The sequence below is a fragment of the Dendrobates tinctorius genome, unplaced genomic scaffold, assembly GCF_039654945.1.
Source record: "Dendrobates tinctorius isolate UK_male_01 unplaced genomic scaffold, ASM3965494v1 ptg000160l, whole genome shotgun sequence".
Taxonomy (NCBI): Eukaryota; Metazoa; Chordata; class Amphibia; order Anura; family Dendrobatidae; genus Dendrobates; species Dendrobates tinctorius.
The window spans coordinates 15,194,400-15,211,808 of record NW_027361827.1 but is presented as its reverse complement, the minus strand read 5'-3'; the positions used below and the strand labels follow the sequence as shown (position 1 = coordinate 15,211,808).

The following is a 17,409-nucleotide window of genomic DNA, read 5'->3' as shown; positions in this document are numbered from 1 at the left end:
ACTGTAATAACAATATATGGAACTTGTTAAATTAACAGCATGGAGGGGGGACTAACACACTTTCTCTGGGGGGTTTGTAATTTAGATTTATAGTCAGGATGTTACAAATGACTTATTTATGCAAGTGATTTGTGTGTTGTAAGTATAATATAGATATATACCTGCCTTGCTTTTAATAAAAAAAAAAAAGTGGATTCTGTTGGCAATTATACTAATCTTAAGATAAATAAAGAGAAGTTGTAAGTTGTAATTCACAAGATAAATCAGATAGCTGGAGATCACTTTCCTGTGTGTTCATGTTGGCTATAGGATCGTGACGTCAAACATTATTCCTTATAAACACAATTTACCGGCTACAAACAGTTTAAGCATTTAATATGTTTAATAAAACAACACGATGTCTAATAGTCATTCTACAAATATGAAGTATCCAGTTGGTCACTGTGTCTTTGCAAGGTACTTGTCTGTATTTCATGGAGCTCCGATCTTAAGTTCACTAGGCATGTCCTCCTCTGCCAGGCCTTTCAGTAGATTATTTACTGCAAGGATAGCCATGGTGTTTCGCGTACTGTAGGTGGCACTTCCAATGTGGGGTAGAATAACTGTAGGTGTAAAAAGAAAAAGTAGCTTATTTATCTTGAAGGATTTTAGTGTTTCAAATGGAACCAGTCAATGGACAGCATGACGCCTAGCCCAGGTATATTTTCTCTGAAACGCTATAGCGTTTCCATGGAAGCATAGTATGAAGAGTTGGCCAGGGACTATAGCCAGAGATGAAACTAGTCTGGCTCCATCAGTGGTTGACCTCTCTCCACATTGTTATAATCATTTGACCGGTCTCTCCCATGTGTGTGCATCGGGAGACCTGTCAATCAACTAGAGCAGTGTGTTGAGAAGCTGGCTAGGGGGCACGCCAGACTAGTCACATCTGGGGACTATGCCTATCCCTTTTCATACCTAGCTGCTGCAATCATGTTACCAGACTCACAATTCATGGTGCCTGTGGTTTAGACAGCATGAATAGATTAACAGATTCCCCTTAAATATGCATTTATGAAGAGACATTCTAGTCTTAAGGCCCCGTCACACACAGCGATCTCGCTAGTGAGATCGCAGATTTTGTGACGTCACAGCGATCTCGCCAGTGAGATCTGTGTGCGACGGGGATCAGCGACCGGCCCCCCCTACCGGTTATCGCTGACCGTGCAGCATTGGCCTGGGCCGTTTTTTGATTGCTGGTCTCCTGCTGGCCAGAGCGCATCGCTGCGTGTGGCAGCGAGAGACCAGCGATCAGCGACGCTGGTTTCTAATGTAAACATCGGGTATCCAGGAGCCGCGCGGCTCTTAGATACCCGATGTTTACCTTGGAAACCAGTGTGTACGCCGGTTTCCAAGGTAAACAGCGGGTGTCCAGGAGCTGCGCGGCTCCTGGATACCCAATGTTTACATTAGAAACCAGCGTCAGTGATCCTGATCGCTGGGGCTGTTTATAGGCACCGTCACACACAGAGATTTCGCTAGCGAGATCGCTGATTTTGTGACGCCACAGCGAGATCGCTGTGTGTGACGGGGATCAGCGACCAGCCCCCCTGCTGGTTATCGCTGATCGTGCAGCATTCGCCTGGGCCGTTTTTCGATCGCTGGTCTCCTGCTGGCCAGCGAGCAGCAGCGAGAGACCAGGGATCAGCGACGCTGGATGCTGGTTTCTAATGTAAACATCGGGTATCCAGGAGCCGCGCGGCTCTTAGATACCCGATGTTTACCTTGGAAACCAGCATGTACATCGGTTTCCAATGTAAACAGCGGGTATCCAGGAGCCGAGCGGCTCTTAGATACCCGATGTTTACCTTGGAAACCACCGTGTACGCCGGTTTCCAAGGTAAACATCGGGTATCTAAGAGCCGCGCTGCTCCTGGATACCCGATGTTTACATTAGAAACCAGCGTCCAGCGTCGGTGATCCTGATCGCTGGGGCTGATTGCATTACTCTCCTACATTGAGCCTTGCCTCACAACTGAAATTTATTACCAACCAGATAATAGCTATGGCTAATAGCCGATACTATTGTAGTGATTAGTGGAGGTATGTGCTCTGTTGCTCCATTCACGGTCTATGTCACTGTGCTTCCTACTTCATCCCCTCCATTTTGTTGTAGTGATCGGTTGAGCCCCCAACGCTAAACATTTGTCACCTGTTAACATTTACAACGTCAATAAACCGTTGATCCCTTAAGGACAACCAATACACATTTTTATTAACCGAAGGAATAAGAAAATAGCATCTCCTAATGAGTGAAAATGCAGTTTTTTCAGCTGTATACTAATACATCCTAACACCTACCATCAGCTGCGATCACAGCCGCCTAACCCCCTAGATGCTCCAGTCCTCAAGACCCACCAAGAGGTCATGTTTTCAGGATTTCCTTAGTATTGCATAGGTGATGGAATCAATGCTTAATCAGGTGATAAAAATATCACCCCTGAATGCTAAGGAAATCCTGGAAACATGACCTGTTGGTGGGTCTTAAGGACTGGAGTTGAGGGAACACTCTGACCTAGATGGTTAAAAGATAAAAAGGGAGCCCACTCTAAGTTATTTTGATGGTCAGATGGTTGCATGCCAAGCAGTGCCTCAGGTTTTGCCAGCTATGATGGTTTGTGGTTAACCACATTGTAGTGAAAAGATAAAAATGTAATTTTTCTTTCCATTTTGCGGTATTTCCTGTGACAAACCTAAAGGGTTAGTATATTTGCTGCCAACAGTTCTGAACACTTTTAAGTGGTGCAGTTTTTAGAATGGTATCACTTTGGAGGTATTTCAATATTATTGCCTCTCAAGTCACTTAAAAGCTGAATATGTCCTGAAAAGAAATTACATTTTTGAAAATTTCATTTGAAAAATTGCTGCAGAATGTATAACACATCTAAGATTTTAACAAAATGAAAGCATGTTTGAAAAATGTATGGGAAATGTTTTACATTAACTTTGTGTGGTTTGACTATTTGACTTAAGGGTATATACAATCAGTTTTAAAATCGTAAATTTTTCCAAATTTTTATCAAATTTTTGTTATTTTGATAAGCGCAGAACATATCGACCTAAATGTACTACTAACGAACTGCTGCAATGTGTTACAAAAAACAGTCAATCAGAAATATGTAGAGTTATTACCATGTAAAGTTGCACACCGATTTGAAAAATTGGTCTTGGTCACTAAGGTGTTTAATAAAAGCAATTTCTAAAATATTATTTACTACAAGATATTTGCCATAAATAATAAACTATATACACATTACCACAGTTCTTGAGGCTGAGAAGCGGGTGGTTTGTTGGCAGTGGTTCGGGAGTCGTTACATCTAAACCAGCAGCTGCAATCTGCCCAGTGACCAGAGCTTGGTACAAGTCTTCTTGGTTTACAGCAGAGCCTCTGTAAAGGGTTATTCACACCTGTTAGTATGTTAATGCTGTGTGGCGAAAGTTATAAAAGGCATGTACATTTCCAGAATTATGTAAAGTTAAGACACTAAAGCAATTGTTAAATCTCTAATTAAAGTAATATGGCTGTCATAGCGCTGTCAACCATGGTGCGCAGACTATTAAGACTGGCTCATGTGCAAATCTACGTCTCCCACGGCAGGAGAAATGTGTGGCTTCTGGATCTTAGGTTACTGCTTAAGGTTTAACAGGTAAACCTACTATGTCTTTGACAAGAGTTTTCCCTTTAAAAAAAAAAAAAAAAAAAACATTGTTCAGTTGGAAAACTCTTTTAATGGAATCTTTAAAGGGTTGGGCCCAAAATACTAATTTATTCCTTATCCATAGGGGATAATGGAATAGGGGCTTACCAATAAACCTATAGACAGTGAATGGAGCATTGTATGAACACCTGTTGTCCATTCGGAATTGCTGGTGGTCCCAGAAATCGGAACCCCCAACTATAATTGCGCTATCCTCCATTCTATTGGTAAGGAATAAATTGCTGTTTTGGGAACAATCCTATAACTAATGCAGTTCCTCCATTATTCTATATTTATATAGAATATAATCATCTATATTTAAGTATAGATGATTAAAGGAAGGAAAATAAACCACTGTCTACCATGATCTACTATGGTAACCTAATTTGGGTATGTTTAAATGTCAACATATAGCCAAACTTCTGCTAATCAGGCTTTATGTCACATGGTTCAACTGGAGCAACTTATTTCCCATGTTTTAATATAGTCTGAATAGTTACCTGTACTAACTTACCGACTTATGTTAATGAAAACTGATGTTTTCTTCATTCGGCTAAAGAAATCCTTGTTGCACAATCCCTCGGTCTCGGGAGTTAAAGAGCAAGACACGACGACAAAATCTGAATTCTCCGTCAGCTTCTCACAAGACACTAATGATATATGTTATAACATGGATGTAATTATGCTTGAAAACTAGAAAGAGGAGAAAGATGTCTGTCCATAAAATTACCATATTCGGCATCAACCCCTGCAGCACGTTCAGGGCGAGGTTGACGTCCTGTGTACAAGAACTTCTTCACTCCAAAAGGCTTAAGGCGTTGGGCAATAGCCATTCCTGATGGAGGGAAGGTGGAAAACCTAGATAAATTCATACATATTCTCATTTGAAATTGATTTTTACATGTTTCTGCAGGAGTAAATGAGATACTGTCTCTAAATGTCTTCTAAACATCATTACTGCAAGTCTGGTAACCTATGCATAAACTAGCATGTCTGTACATTAAAATTTTATACCTTGAAAAAAAAAACAAACATTCTGTTTAGAACAGGTGTGGCAGTCATCGCGCAGTGGTGTGGCTAGTGAATGTGAACTCAGCTTCCCAAAGATGTGATAAACCAGTTAATTTATGTTTTAAGGGCAATCACTTTTTCACACAGAGCCATGTAGGTTTGGATTTCTTTTTCCCTCAGTAATAAAGACCTTCATTTAAAAACTGCATTTTGTGTTTACCTGTGTTATCTTTGTGTAATATTTAAATAGGTTTGGTGATCTGAAACATTTAAGTGTGGCAAACATGCTAAGGAATAGGAAACCAGAGAGGGGGCAAACACTTTTTCACACAGCTGTAAGTTACATCACTAAAGTGTCACAACCTACTCCAGAAATGTACGCCAGCCACTGGCTGGTGTACATTTCTGGCAACAGCGTAGGTTAGGTATCAGAGATGTATGTTTTATTATGATGCACATGCCACTTAATAAATCCGGACTGTGTACTCAAGCAAGTGCTCCATTAAGACTGGTGTTATGCCAGTCGTAAAGAATTGCCTCATGTTTGCACAATTATTAGGCAACTGAATATTTTGCCCTTATAATCATTTTTATGCAGATTTTCCAACTCCAAGCTGTATAATCTTGAATGGTTATTCGATGAAGCAGATCAGGTGATGTGTATTTGTTTACTAAAGGACGGTGGTTCCTAAGAATATCAACCCACTTGATCAAGGTGTGCAGAATAATTAGGCAGCATGTTTTCTGCAGGCAAAACTGGCCAAACAAAAAGAGCTAACTGACTCTCAAAAGTTAAAAATTGTTACAAGTCTTACAGAAAGATGCAGCAGTCTTGAAATTGCTAAGATATTGTCGTGAGATCCCAGAACGATCAAAAGTTTTGTTGTAAATAGTTAGCAGGGTTGTAAAATACGTGTTGAAACCAAACAAAACTCATTAACTGCAAAAGATTTGAGAAGAACCCAATATCCTCCAGAAAAAAATGCCCTGGCCCGGTCCTGTTCCAGCCACCGCATACAGCGAGGACGCGGCTGCTGGGACTCCGTCTGAGTGTCTGCTGCACTGAAGCCAACGGGGAGCCTTCTCCCTCTACATCTTGTGAAGGTAATTCATTGGTATACCTTAACCACGTGACTACTCGCGTCACGCCAGGTCCTGGTTCAGCCACTGCGCACAGCGAGGACGTGGCTACAGACCGCGGCTGCTGGGATCTTCTATTGACAGCTGTGCACATTGAGACCATTAGGGAGCTTTTTCCCCCTTCAGCCTGGGAAGGTAACTTATTGCTCTATTTGAGCCCGTGAACGGGCCATCTCCAAGTACCAGACGGAAACTGCCAATAGCCGGGGCATTTTTTCCTTAGGCCAGGTTCATATTGCGTTAACCCAGCCCGTTCAACGCATAGCGTTGACGGGCTGCGCTAACTGTATAGCATAATGCGATAGCGTTATGCTATACCCGCTAGCGCAGATGATTCATCTGTGCTAGCGGTGATGGAGCCTCAGACGCTGCAGCTCACGTCCGAGGCTCCGTCACTGAATGACGGCACATCGCAAGCGCATGCCTCTTTACGGCATGCGTCGAGATGCGCCCGAAAATGGGGTCAATGGCAGCGTTAAAGGACTGCGTTACCCCGCTTTTATAATGCAATCGGTTTAATGGACTGCCATAACGCAATGTGACCTCGGCCTTAGACTTGGGAAAGTGACCTAACCTTCAATTTGAGACCTCTGCACCATCGGTCTTTATGTTTTGGGACTACTCAGGAATATTATTAAGTCAAGTGCTAAAATTACTTTTTGTCTGCTTAAAGGTTAACCTACCCTAGTGGAGTCTTGTATATATTGTGTGCCTATTGTCTGCCATTTTTTAATCATTTCTTCTCATAGGCGATCTACAACACATTTTTCTGACCGCTTCTTGCCAGTAACCATATTTTTTCCTTAGGTTTTTCCCCATTTTCTTTTAAGGTCTTCTCTTGCAGGTATTGCCTGGACAATTAACCCTTTTTTCCTTATTCTCACTTTGGGTCTAGTGCAAATACTTTATTGGGCATTGTGCAATTAATAATGTTCTCGGTGTATTTATATGGTCTAATATTAAAATCCTCACAATCTATCCTTGTTTTTTAGTTTGGAGAAGTTAATGTGTGCGAACCTGATTTTATTTTACTAGAAAAATATAAATTGTTAACAATTACATTTGAATAGTTTTATTGACTTTCCAAAATCTTTTACACAGAATGAATTTATTGTCATGGTAGAACCCCTTTATCATGCAGTTTAGAAGAGTTACCTATTCGGCCTAAACCAATGATTCCCACTGTGCTGTTAGATAGTCCATAGCCACACATCCACACTGGTGCCCATGATTTCCATCCTCCACTTTAAAGAAAAGAGGAGACCTTAATTAAAAATGATAATTTGAGCAAAAAAAAACAAAACAGTACATTCATTGAATAATGAAAGTTACACAATTTTCTACTATACTTTCTGTATTAAATCCTTTTGTTTCCATGTGATGATGCCAGAGGTTCTTACCACCCCATGGAGATCCAAGGACACGTTTGGCATATACACTGAATGATGCCCACGCACACATTATGTAGTCCAACGTTATAGACTGTTAAACACCATAACTAGCAATCTTGTCACAACGTCACATAGCCATGTTGCACAAGTGGCATACTGATATAAACTGCTTACTTCTTGACTTCTTCTATAGCTTCTGGTAGACGACGGCAGGTGGCTAGCAGTAACGCTACGCTCAGTTCTGCTGTGGCCTCTGTAAGAACATCTGGAGTATAACCCACTGTGATTCCTCTGTAATACACACAAGTCCTAGTTATCTTAAGGTTTCCATAAGCCAGAAATATGTAACGGTCCATCAACAAGAGGTGCTAACAAATTGCCTGTTAAGGAACATACCGCTTTTTAATTTCATCCAACGCTAGGTGGTCAAATCCAACAGATAATGTACTGATAACCTTCAGGCTTGGACCTTCAAATGAAAGGGAAAACATTTTTTTATAGATCGGAAATAGTCCAGATATGTGAAATATCGAATAAACACTGAACATATACAGTATACTGCTCAAAAAAATAAAGGGAACACTAAAAGTTGGATCAACCTGTAATGTGTTCCCTTTATTTTTTTGAGCAGTATATATATATATCCATCCCATGTGTTACATGTAACACTAGACTAAGGGGCAGTATTATGTCTCCGGACACTCCATTGCCACCTAAATATCCTAGTTTCAATGAATTTCCCAAATTCCTTAAAGGTATTTTGTTCTGAAAAAATGCTAAGTTTCACAGCACAGCCACGGACAGTAGCCATATCCTTTGTATTAAGATGCACCAATCGGCCACAAATGAAATGCCCAAATTGAATATCTCATCACAATAGCATCTGTCAAGTGGGGTGGAATGTATTTGGCAGCAAGTGAAGAGTTCTTGAGGTTAGTAAACCATCTTACTACAGTGCAAAAATTGTAATGTTCCTTAAGCTATTTGATGAACAAAGAGTTCATAGTGTTTACTTGGCATCCAAATTATCCAGATCTAAGGGTATGTGCACACATTGCGGTTTTTGCTGCGGATCCGCAGCAGTTTCCATGCGGTTTACAGTACCATGTAAACCTATGGAAAACCAAATCCGCCGTGCACATGCTGCGGAAAATTCCGCGCAGATTTGCTGCGGTTTATTTTCCGCAGCATGTTACTTCTTTTATGCGGAACCGCAGCTGCAGTGTACGTTCCGGGACATACAAATCAATCAATCTCTCTCTCATCCGCACTGCCAAACCGCACTAGAACCTGCATCAAATCCGCTGTACACATGCTAGGAATCCGCAGGAAAAATGCATGAGTTTTACCCTGCGGTTTCTGCCAAGAGATATGGATTCTCTGCAGAAAAAGCAGCAGACTGATCCGCAACATGTGCGCACACCCTTAGTCTACTTGAACATCTGTGACACGTGCTGGAAAAACACACCCAATCCACCTGGTAACATGCAAGATTTAAGGATCTGATGCTAAGAACATAGGGACCGATTCTATATTTGTTGTTTTTTTTTAGTAACTTTCTTTTTTGTTTTGGGTCATTCATTGATAGTTTTTAGCCAGATTCTTGCATACGTGGTTCGTGAATTTTGAGCAAATTAAAAAAAATGCTCTTTTTTTAACCTTTTTTTTTTTTAAAAAAAGTTCCATTAAAATATACAAAAATGTAGGAAAGAAAAATTCCAAAGGGGAGGACTGGGGTACATTTGCGCCAAAAATTGGTAACTTTCTAAAAAGTGGCAATTGATTAATCAGCCAAAAACATCTGGAAACCAGAAACTTCATCCATCACGGTGACCATAAAAAAAACAGGAAATAAAAAGGCACAAATTAAAAGAATAAGGCACAAGTGATAAACAGGCAAAAATCTCCAAAAACAAGATAAAATACATGCAAACACAATAATGAATTGGGCCCTTAGGAGGAGAGCTGGGTATCTGGTACTAAGTTCCTAAGGAGTCTATGCCTCAATGGGTCAGAGCTGTTTAGTTGGCATGAAATAAGCCTATACTAGACAGGTGGTTTTAGTGGTATGGCTGTTGGTGCACATGTGAAGTTCTTCTATAGGACTGCATTGTGTAGACTGCCAATATGAACCGCTGCCATATTGTAGGCCAGAGAGGGCACTGACGACGTTGCACATCACGTATGGCTGAGCCCATGAACCACACTTTCATTTTCTACATTTGAACCAGAAAAATATATATTACGTATATACAATATACATAAGACTTACCAGCAGCATCTAAGACCTCCTTATCAATCTTGTCTGATAAGAGACACAGCAAGCCTTGTGCCCCAGAAACTCCTTTCAACAGTTCTGCCCTTGGTACAGGATCATCTGAATCCCACTGCTGGATGGTACAGCTAGAAGATAAATACGTTTCAAGCTTTAGTCTGGGAACACATGATGTGCACGCAGTGCAATTTTTTGCCGCAGTGTTCCCTACAAAGGGTAGTTTAAAAAATTGCAAGAAACAAAATTAAAAGTTTAAATGCGTAAACATCTAGTCACGCTGGGGAAAATCTTTGTCACATAGTATCCAATGTGTTTCCTCAAATCTACTGTTTACAGGTAAGTAGTCTTATGTAGATGACAGACACTTATCTTCCCTCCAATCTACTGAAATCGTTGACAAATCCCAATTACTAAAGGGGGCTTTACACAAAAGCGTCACCGATTTTGTGACGCAGCAGCGAAATCGGTAGCGATCTCACTACATGTGATACTTACCTCCGACCCAGATCCCCGCTGGATATCGCTGATCGCGCCAGATCGGCCTGATCCATTTCTCGTTGTCGGCTTCCTGCTGGTGACGACGAGCGAGCCATGGACGCGGGCGGAAGACGTCATCATCGCCGTGTCTGACAGGTGAGTAACGACCGCCGAGCATCGCTGCGTCGCTGGTGAGATCTTCCTGTGTGGCAGCTCACTAGCGACCATTTAGCGATGCACCAGCGATCCTGACCGGGTCATATCGTGGTCGGGATCGCTGGTGCATCGCTAAATGTAATGGGGCCTTAAGACAAGGGTCAATAGCTGAACCATAATTTGCTTGAAATATATTTCTTGGCCACAGCTGGTCTATGCAATTGGAGAAAACAGCAAAAATGTATTTAATTAACAAGTAAAGCTGGGTTCACACAACATGGTTGTGGTGCATAGTGGTCATCTACATGCTGTGCTTCAGGTTGTGCCGATTGCCACTTCAGAAAGGAAGAGGACTGGAACTCTAGCACCACCTATTGGAAGTAGCAATCCTAAAAGTCAATATCCACACTTTTAGGATAAAAGCCAAACCATAATATTAATTTGCTGACGGTGTTTTGGGGTACTGCCCCTCGTCAGTGCAAAGTGTGAGATCTGGTTTGGCTTTGCGAGAGGCGTCTGGCCGGGATCCAAGCGGTAACGTTTCTCCTTGTTAGGTTGTGCTCATACATTCTTGTAGGGGCATAGTTCAGAACACAAGTCATTCACTAAATTGTGAGCCTGATTGGGGACAGCGATGATAATGTATGTAAATGCTGCAGAATATGATAGCGCTACATAAGCAAAGCATAATAAATAATAATTCAATATATATGAGTACTAGCAGATTAAAAAAAAAACACTGGAGAAGCAATATGTCAAAAATCACTGATGCAAAATTTAGCATTCTCAATGCACCTCAATTTTGTTAGACAATGCACCAAACTGACACATTTTGGCACATCTAGTTTTATATTATGTGTCTAAAGTACTGTTTGCATCTCACGTGAAAAGAGGCACAGTTATGCTGAGTTGGGTATGGCTTATCTAGAAAGGGGACATGGCTTAAATTTTCTACAAAGTATACCGCCTAGCAAGAAACACTGAAAAAAAAATGAGACAGGATTAGTAAATCTGCGCCAGTGTGCTGCTGCAGAGAAGTATGTAACGTTTCATAGAAGGCTCCTAGAAAAAGTTTTTTTTACTATCTCGATTATTCTCCTTCTGGGACTTCAGCCTGCAATCACTTATACAATGCACTGTAGTTATATAAACATTGCAGACTCAGAAACCATTATTAAGTCCCCGGCTGCCATAATGCTGACACATTTCTGCACCCCACGATTGCTTCGCTTTGGAAGGGAGGAAGGAAATATATCATGGAAGGACACCTCTCATCCATTTTCATCCGCTTAAAAGATGCTGTCAAAGGGGTAAAGTGTAACTGTGGTTTCAGGAGAACTTGCAGCAGAATGTCTGTCCCTGCCTTGAACGCCTCCCTGCTTCTCCCCTCTCCATAGAACCTTATGAGTACCAACTGTAATCTCCTATCTCAGTAATAGGAACATTTATATTGATTGAAGAAAGACTTTACCCTTGATCGCCACAAAGGATATTTTCCAAACAGGTGATAATGATCATCTTTTTCATGAGTAGGTTGAAATTAAAAGGTGTTGTCCAAGTTTGGCACGAAATCTAACTCTACAGCTGGTGTCACAAGACATGATTTGTAAAAGCGACATCACTGGTATTAGGTGCATGCTCCCAGGGAGGCAGCAGTGACGCAGATTTCAGACGGTTATGAGATTTGCAAAAAGAGCCATTGGTGATATGGCTCTAACAATCCATGTCACTCACGCCCCCAGGTGCATGTTTAACCCCTTAGTTACAGAGCCAATTTGGTACTTAATAACCAGGCCAATTTTTACAATTCCCACCAATATCACTTTATAAGGTTATAACTCTAGAACGCTTCAACGGATCCCACCAATTCTGAGACTGTTTTTTGTGACATATTGTACTTCATGTTAGTGGTAAAATTTCTTCGATATAACTTGCGTTTATGAAAAAATAGGAATTTGGCAAAAATTTGGAAAGTTTAGCAATTTTCAAAATTTTAATTTTTGTACCTTTAAACTAGAGAGTGGTGTCACACAAAATAGTTAATAAATAATATTTCCCACATGTCTACTTTACATCAGCACAATTTTGTAAAAAAAATCTGTTAGGAAGTTATAAGGATTAAAAGTGGACCAGCGATTTCTTATTTTTCCAACAAAATTTACAAAACCATTTTTTTAGGGACCACCTCACATTTGAAGTGAGTTTGGGGGGGGGGGGGGTCAATATAACAGAAAATAGCCAAAAGTGACACCATTCTAAAAACTGCACCCCTCAAGATGCGCAAAGCCACATTCAAGAAGTTTATTAACCCATTGCTTCACGAGAACTAAAGCAATGTGGAAGAAAAACATGAACATTTTACTTTTTTACAAAAAATTTACCTTGGAACCATTTTTTTTTTTTTTTTCACAAGGGTATCAGGAGAAAATGGACCACAAAGCTTTTTGTGCAATTTCTCCTGAGTACGCCTATATCCCATATGTGGGGATAAGCCACTAAGTGGGTGCATGGCAGGGCTCAGAAGGGTGGGAGAACCATTTGACTTTTTGAATGCAAAATTTGCTGGAATCAATGGCGCCATGTCGTGTTTGGAGACCCCCTAATGTACCTAAACAGTGGAAAACCCCCAATTCTAACTCCAACCCTAACCCCAACATACCCCTAACCCTAATTCCACCCCTAACCCCAACTCAACCCTAACCCTAATCCCAACCATAACCCAACTCACTTTAGCCCAACTCTAACCCTAATGGGAAAATGGAAATAAATAATTTTTTTTAAGTGTTATTTTTACCTAACTAAGGGGGTGATAAAGGGAGGTTTGATTTTCTATTTTTTTTTTATTTTGATCACTGTGATAGGGTCTACCACAGTGATCAAAATGAACCAATAGGAAAAATTTCCAATTGCTGCCAGGTACCGGCTGTCAGATCTCAGAGGGCGCACTGCGCATGCGCCCGCCATTTTCTCCCAAAAGAAGACGCAGACAACTCAGGGGGCTTCACAGGGGGTTGCAAGGACGGCAGAGGTACGGGAGGGGTATATCGGGGGACCCTATTTCTCTCTCATCTGAAAAAAAAAAAAAAAAAAGCAGAGACCCCAGAGAAATTCCAACTCTGGGGGGCGCTATACCCTTATTCCTCAGCGCCATCATTAAAAAGCAGTGCTGTGGTTTAAGTACTGTTAGGAGTGGCGGAAGGCACCAAATAAAAATATAAATAAAGTGCCTTCGCCACTCGGGGTCCACCGTGCGGTGGATGGAAAAACCGCTGCTAGAAGAGGCAGACCACTATGTCAGTAGTGTGCACAGGGTTAACTGCACCTAGTGCACTGTAGCAAGCTCTGTTATATTTCACAGAGCTGCGGGCATAAAGCATACAAAACGCTGAGTCTGTTCAAGGTCACAGACAGCCAGCGATACTGACACGGTATTCTGGGTCACAGGAGTAGCCTTAAACAACAGGACTACTCCGTCTAGACCTACCGTGAAATAAGGTGCGTGGCATCGCAACTGCGAACGCCCGACAGGACTGCTACCGCAGCGCGGCGAGAGCTGAGCCGCAGAGAAAGCACCGCTATGTTGCAAGCGCGATGCAGGACGCTAGCTGCTCAAGTAGATGGTGCTTAAGCGCGCTGGCGCTAGCGCTGCTAGTGACTGATACCCAAACATAGTAAATTAGTAGAAAAACCCTGACGAAGTCACCTAGTTGTGGCGAACGCGCGTCGGGCATCTCCACAAGCTCCCCCAGTAACTGATATCCCCATGTTATGGCATTCAGCCTTCCTTTTGGCATGATGGGTGTTTTTTAGCCTTATTGGCTTTTTGTATCTACAACCCTCGTGATACCTTATTGACCTTTTCGGTAGTTTGTTTCTGTTCCCTTTTGACGGAGCAATCTGCTTTATTTATGGCGATTTGAAACATTGGAACCATTTATCAAAGCTATTATAATGATCCATATCTACATATAGGGGACAGATGAATTACCTTATGAATAATTTCGAGGTTGAATTATGCTGAGTGCCTATTGCATGTATGTATATCTGTTACGTTTAAGGCTATATTGATATCTGATACTATATATAGCCGTTATGCAATATTGAGTCTTGGGGGAGTTATTTAGCTCTATTGTGTGCTAGATAGGGTTTAATTATTGTCATTCTTAGTGACTTTTAAATGTTTTTAATTTTGGTTTTGTCTTTTTGTATCTAATAAACTTATATTAAATTTATTCGGGTGATCCTGGTTCTAGTCTGTAGCTTTTTCTTCTAATTTACTATTGCTGTTTTACAGACTCTGTGTGTATCCTCGTGTGTGGTGCCCTCTAGGTTTTCTATTTAGTGGCTGATACCCAAACACTCACACAGACGTATTATCAGAGGGAAGGGGTTTCTTAATAAGTCAGTCACCAGTCCAAGCATCCATCACCATACACACAGCAGCAAGTATTAAAATACTAGCACATGGCGGAATAGCCATGCGCACTTTTTATAGCGGACGGGACCTTCCGGAAGTCTCCATAACCCTGAGCTGGACCAATGGAATCAGGAGCAGGACCTGAGCACCTGACTCCTGAGCTCCAATGAGAGATTGTCCCACGAGCATGCTCAGAGGATGGGATGAAGGACTTAACCTCCGGAGAGAGTTGCTGAAAAGCAATCTCCTCTGCAATCTCTGCTGCAGTGTACGGAGAGCAGGAGACTGCAGGATGTAAGGGTCTAGATCTCTGACTCCTAACAAGTACCCTTAACTGCCACCGTTAAAAGACGTATCAGCGGTCGTTAAGGGGTTAAATGATGAGATAGAGAATTAGTTCAAGGGAATCAACGCTCCAACAACTAGTCTCCCACTAATTTACATAGCGCAAGTACAAGGTTTAGGGTTTAGGGTTATATTTACATCCTTGTCCTTAATTGTATCAAGCAAAAAGAAGCTTGACAGAATGGATGAAATATAGTCATGATTGGTGGGAGTTTTAGTGGGCTAAGGCAGCTGACAAGTTCCCTTTAACTGAAACAGATGCATTGGAGACTAAAAAATGCTACAAAAGTGTGGAAGAAAGTTTTATGTGACAAGTCATACACCATGGCAAGATTGAGCACAGCAAGAAGACACAAAGTAGTCATACTGCATCAGCGAAGTTTCTCCCAGGCAAAAATTTCTAAGTAGATTGGAGTTTCAAGATGTGCTGCTCAAGCTCTTTTGAAAAGGCACAAAGAAGTGGGCTATATTGAGGTCCACATATGCAGTGTTTAGCCAATGAAATTTAGTGGAACAGATTAAACACGTATCATGCTTTCTTCTCTTTGAAATTTAGAAGATGTTCAGCAGTGTCATCAATTCAGAACTAGAGTCAGTAATGAGTGGTCATAGAGGAGCGCTTAGGAAGCAACCCAGGGGCAGACTAGGATGTCAGGTCTCCACCGCAGCTCCAGCCGAAAACCTCAGATGAAGGATAGGAGCAATGAGAATGTGGAAAACGGTCTTAGGAGCGCAGGAAAGAGACTCAGACGAGAGATGGGGTTAAACCATAACGCGTTTTGACGGAGGACCCGTCTTCATCAGGTGGATTTTTATTAAAGACATAGGGGATGGGGTATTTAAATGGGAAGCAGCCAATCACAATAGTCACAACAGTCACATATTATGATAGTCACATGTTGCAGCAAAATGACATCATATATTACAATCCAAAAGATAAAAACAACCCATAAAAAACATAAGATAAAACAGCATGAGCTAACCATGTTTTAAGTGTATAAAATATGCGAAAAGAAGCAAAAATAAATATAGATAAAAATTAATAACAGGTTAGTAGACCAATAAAAAGACCAATAAAAAGCAAGAACCCATATTAATAAAAAAAAGCAGATTAATAAAAGCATGTAAACATAAATAAAACGCACTGATGATAAAAAAAAAAGGCAAATAAAGTTATCTGGTCATCTTATCAATAGTTACATTCAAACCTTCAGGGGCAAGTGTGCCAAGCTTGAATATCCAAAAGCTTTCTCTACTGATTAAGCTGTTGAAGCGATCAGCCACGGTATCAGGTATGTGGTCAATAATCGTTAGTTTTTAGATTTTTTTTTTGATGCACAGTTAAAAAATGTTTAGTAAGGCTGTGCAAGAGAAAGCCATTTTGGATATTCTGTCGATGCTTGTTCAATCTAGCATGCATCGTTTGTATGGTTCGACCTACATACTGTAGGCCGCAACCACATTCAATCAGGTACACCACAAAAATGGATTGACAGTTGACATGAAAATTGATTTTGTATGAGGTACCTGTAGTATTGGATTTAAATTCAAGTGCCCCATTTAAAATGGAAGTGCAGCAAAGACATATGGGGGCTCTACATGCATAGCAACCAGGGTTTAGATAAATTGGGAGATAGGATAGGGAACCTGAACTCAAGGTGGTGTTGCTAGGTGCAACTAGGTTCAGTAACTTGCAGTTTCTGCGGAATACCGTTCTAGGTCGGGGGGGGGGAATATGCTTGGACAAAACTGGGTCCCCTTTAAGGATAAACCAGTACTTGGTAAGAAGCTTCTTAATCAACCCATAGGATTGGTTGAAAGTAGTAACGAAACTCCATCTACAAGCAGTTTTATTACTCATAATTCTACTTATACAGTCTGTGTGAAAGTTTTGGCTCTCTGGAATGCATCTTGGACCAATTTTTTAGGGTACCCTTTATGCTGAAACCGCTCTTTCAAAACTTTTGCCTCATCAATGAAATCAGTATCCTCTGTGCAATTTTTTTGTATATGCCAATATTGCCTGTATGGAATGTTCTGAATCCACTTGCGTAGATGACCACTGCTGAAACTGAGGTAGCTGTTCACATCTACTTCTTTAAAATGTGTGGTGGTGAAAAATGGTCCCAATTTGTCAACATGTACCAACAGGTCCAGAAATTGGATGGACATAGTGAAGGTATTAGCTGTGAAGTGGAGGCCCCAGGTATTCAAATTTAGATTGCGGATGAATTCAAGAGCTTCGTCCTCTGTGCGGGTCCAGATAATGAACAGATCATCTATAAAGCATCTATAAAAGGCTATTTTGCCCGACGCCAGGCCGGACAGCGCGATGAAGAGAGATTCAAATGACCCCATGAAGAGATTTGCATAACTGGGGGCGAATCTCATCCCCATCGCACACTGGCAGAATTCATAACTGGCAGGCAAAAATTTAAAGTCGCGGGCACCACCACCACA

The 17,409-nt window shown here is 41.2% G+C and overlaps 1 protein-coding gene across 1 annotated transcript in view; it reads right to left on the bottom strand.

The window, feature by feature from the left end:
• Positions 1 to 363: 363 nt before the first annotated feature.
• Positions 364 to 17,409, bottom strand: part of LOC141052435 (glyoxylate reductase/hydroxypyruvate reductase-like) — a 35,832-nt gene continuing 18,786 nt past the window's right edge. The window contains exons 2-9 of the mRNA XM_073549665.1: positions 9,552 to 9,682; positions 7,676 to 7,748; positions 7,454 to 7,570; positions 7,044 to 7,132; positions 4,468 to 4,572; positions 4,252 to 4,387; positions 3,297 to 3,427; positions 364 to 602 (exon numbers count right to left, since the gene is read on the bottom strand). Of these exons, the coding sequence (XP_073405766.1) occupies positions 472 to 602; positions 3,297 to 3,427; positions 4,252 to 4,387; positions 4,468 to 4,572; positions 7,044 to 7,132; positions 7,454 to 7,570; positions 7,676 to 7,748; positions 9,552 to 9,682 (913 nt within the window). The 3' untranslated portion in view covers positions 364 to 471. The remainder of the gene's footprint in view (positions 603 to 3,296; positions 3,428 to 4,251; positions 4,388 to 4,467; positions 4,573 to 7,043; positions 7,133 to 7,453; positions 7,571 to 7,675; positions 7,749 to 9,551; positions 9,683 to 17,409) is intronic.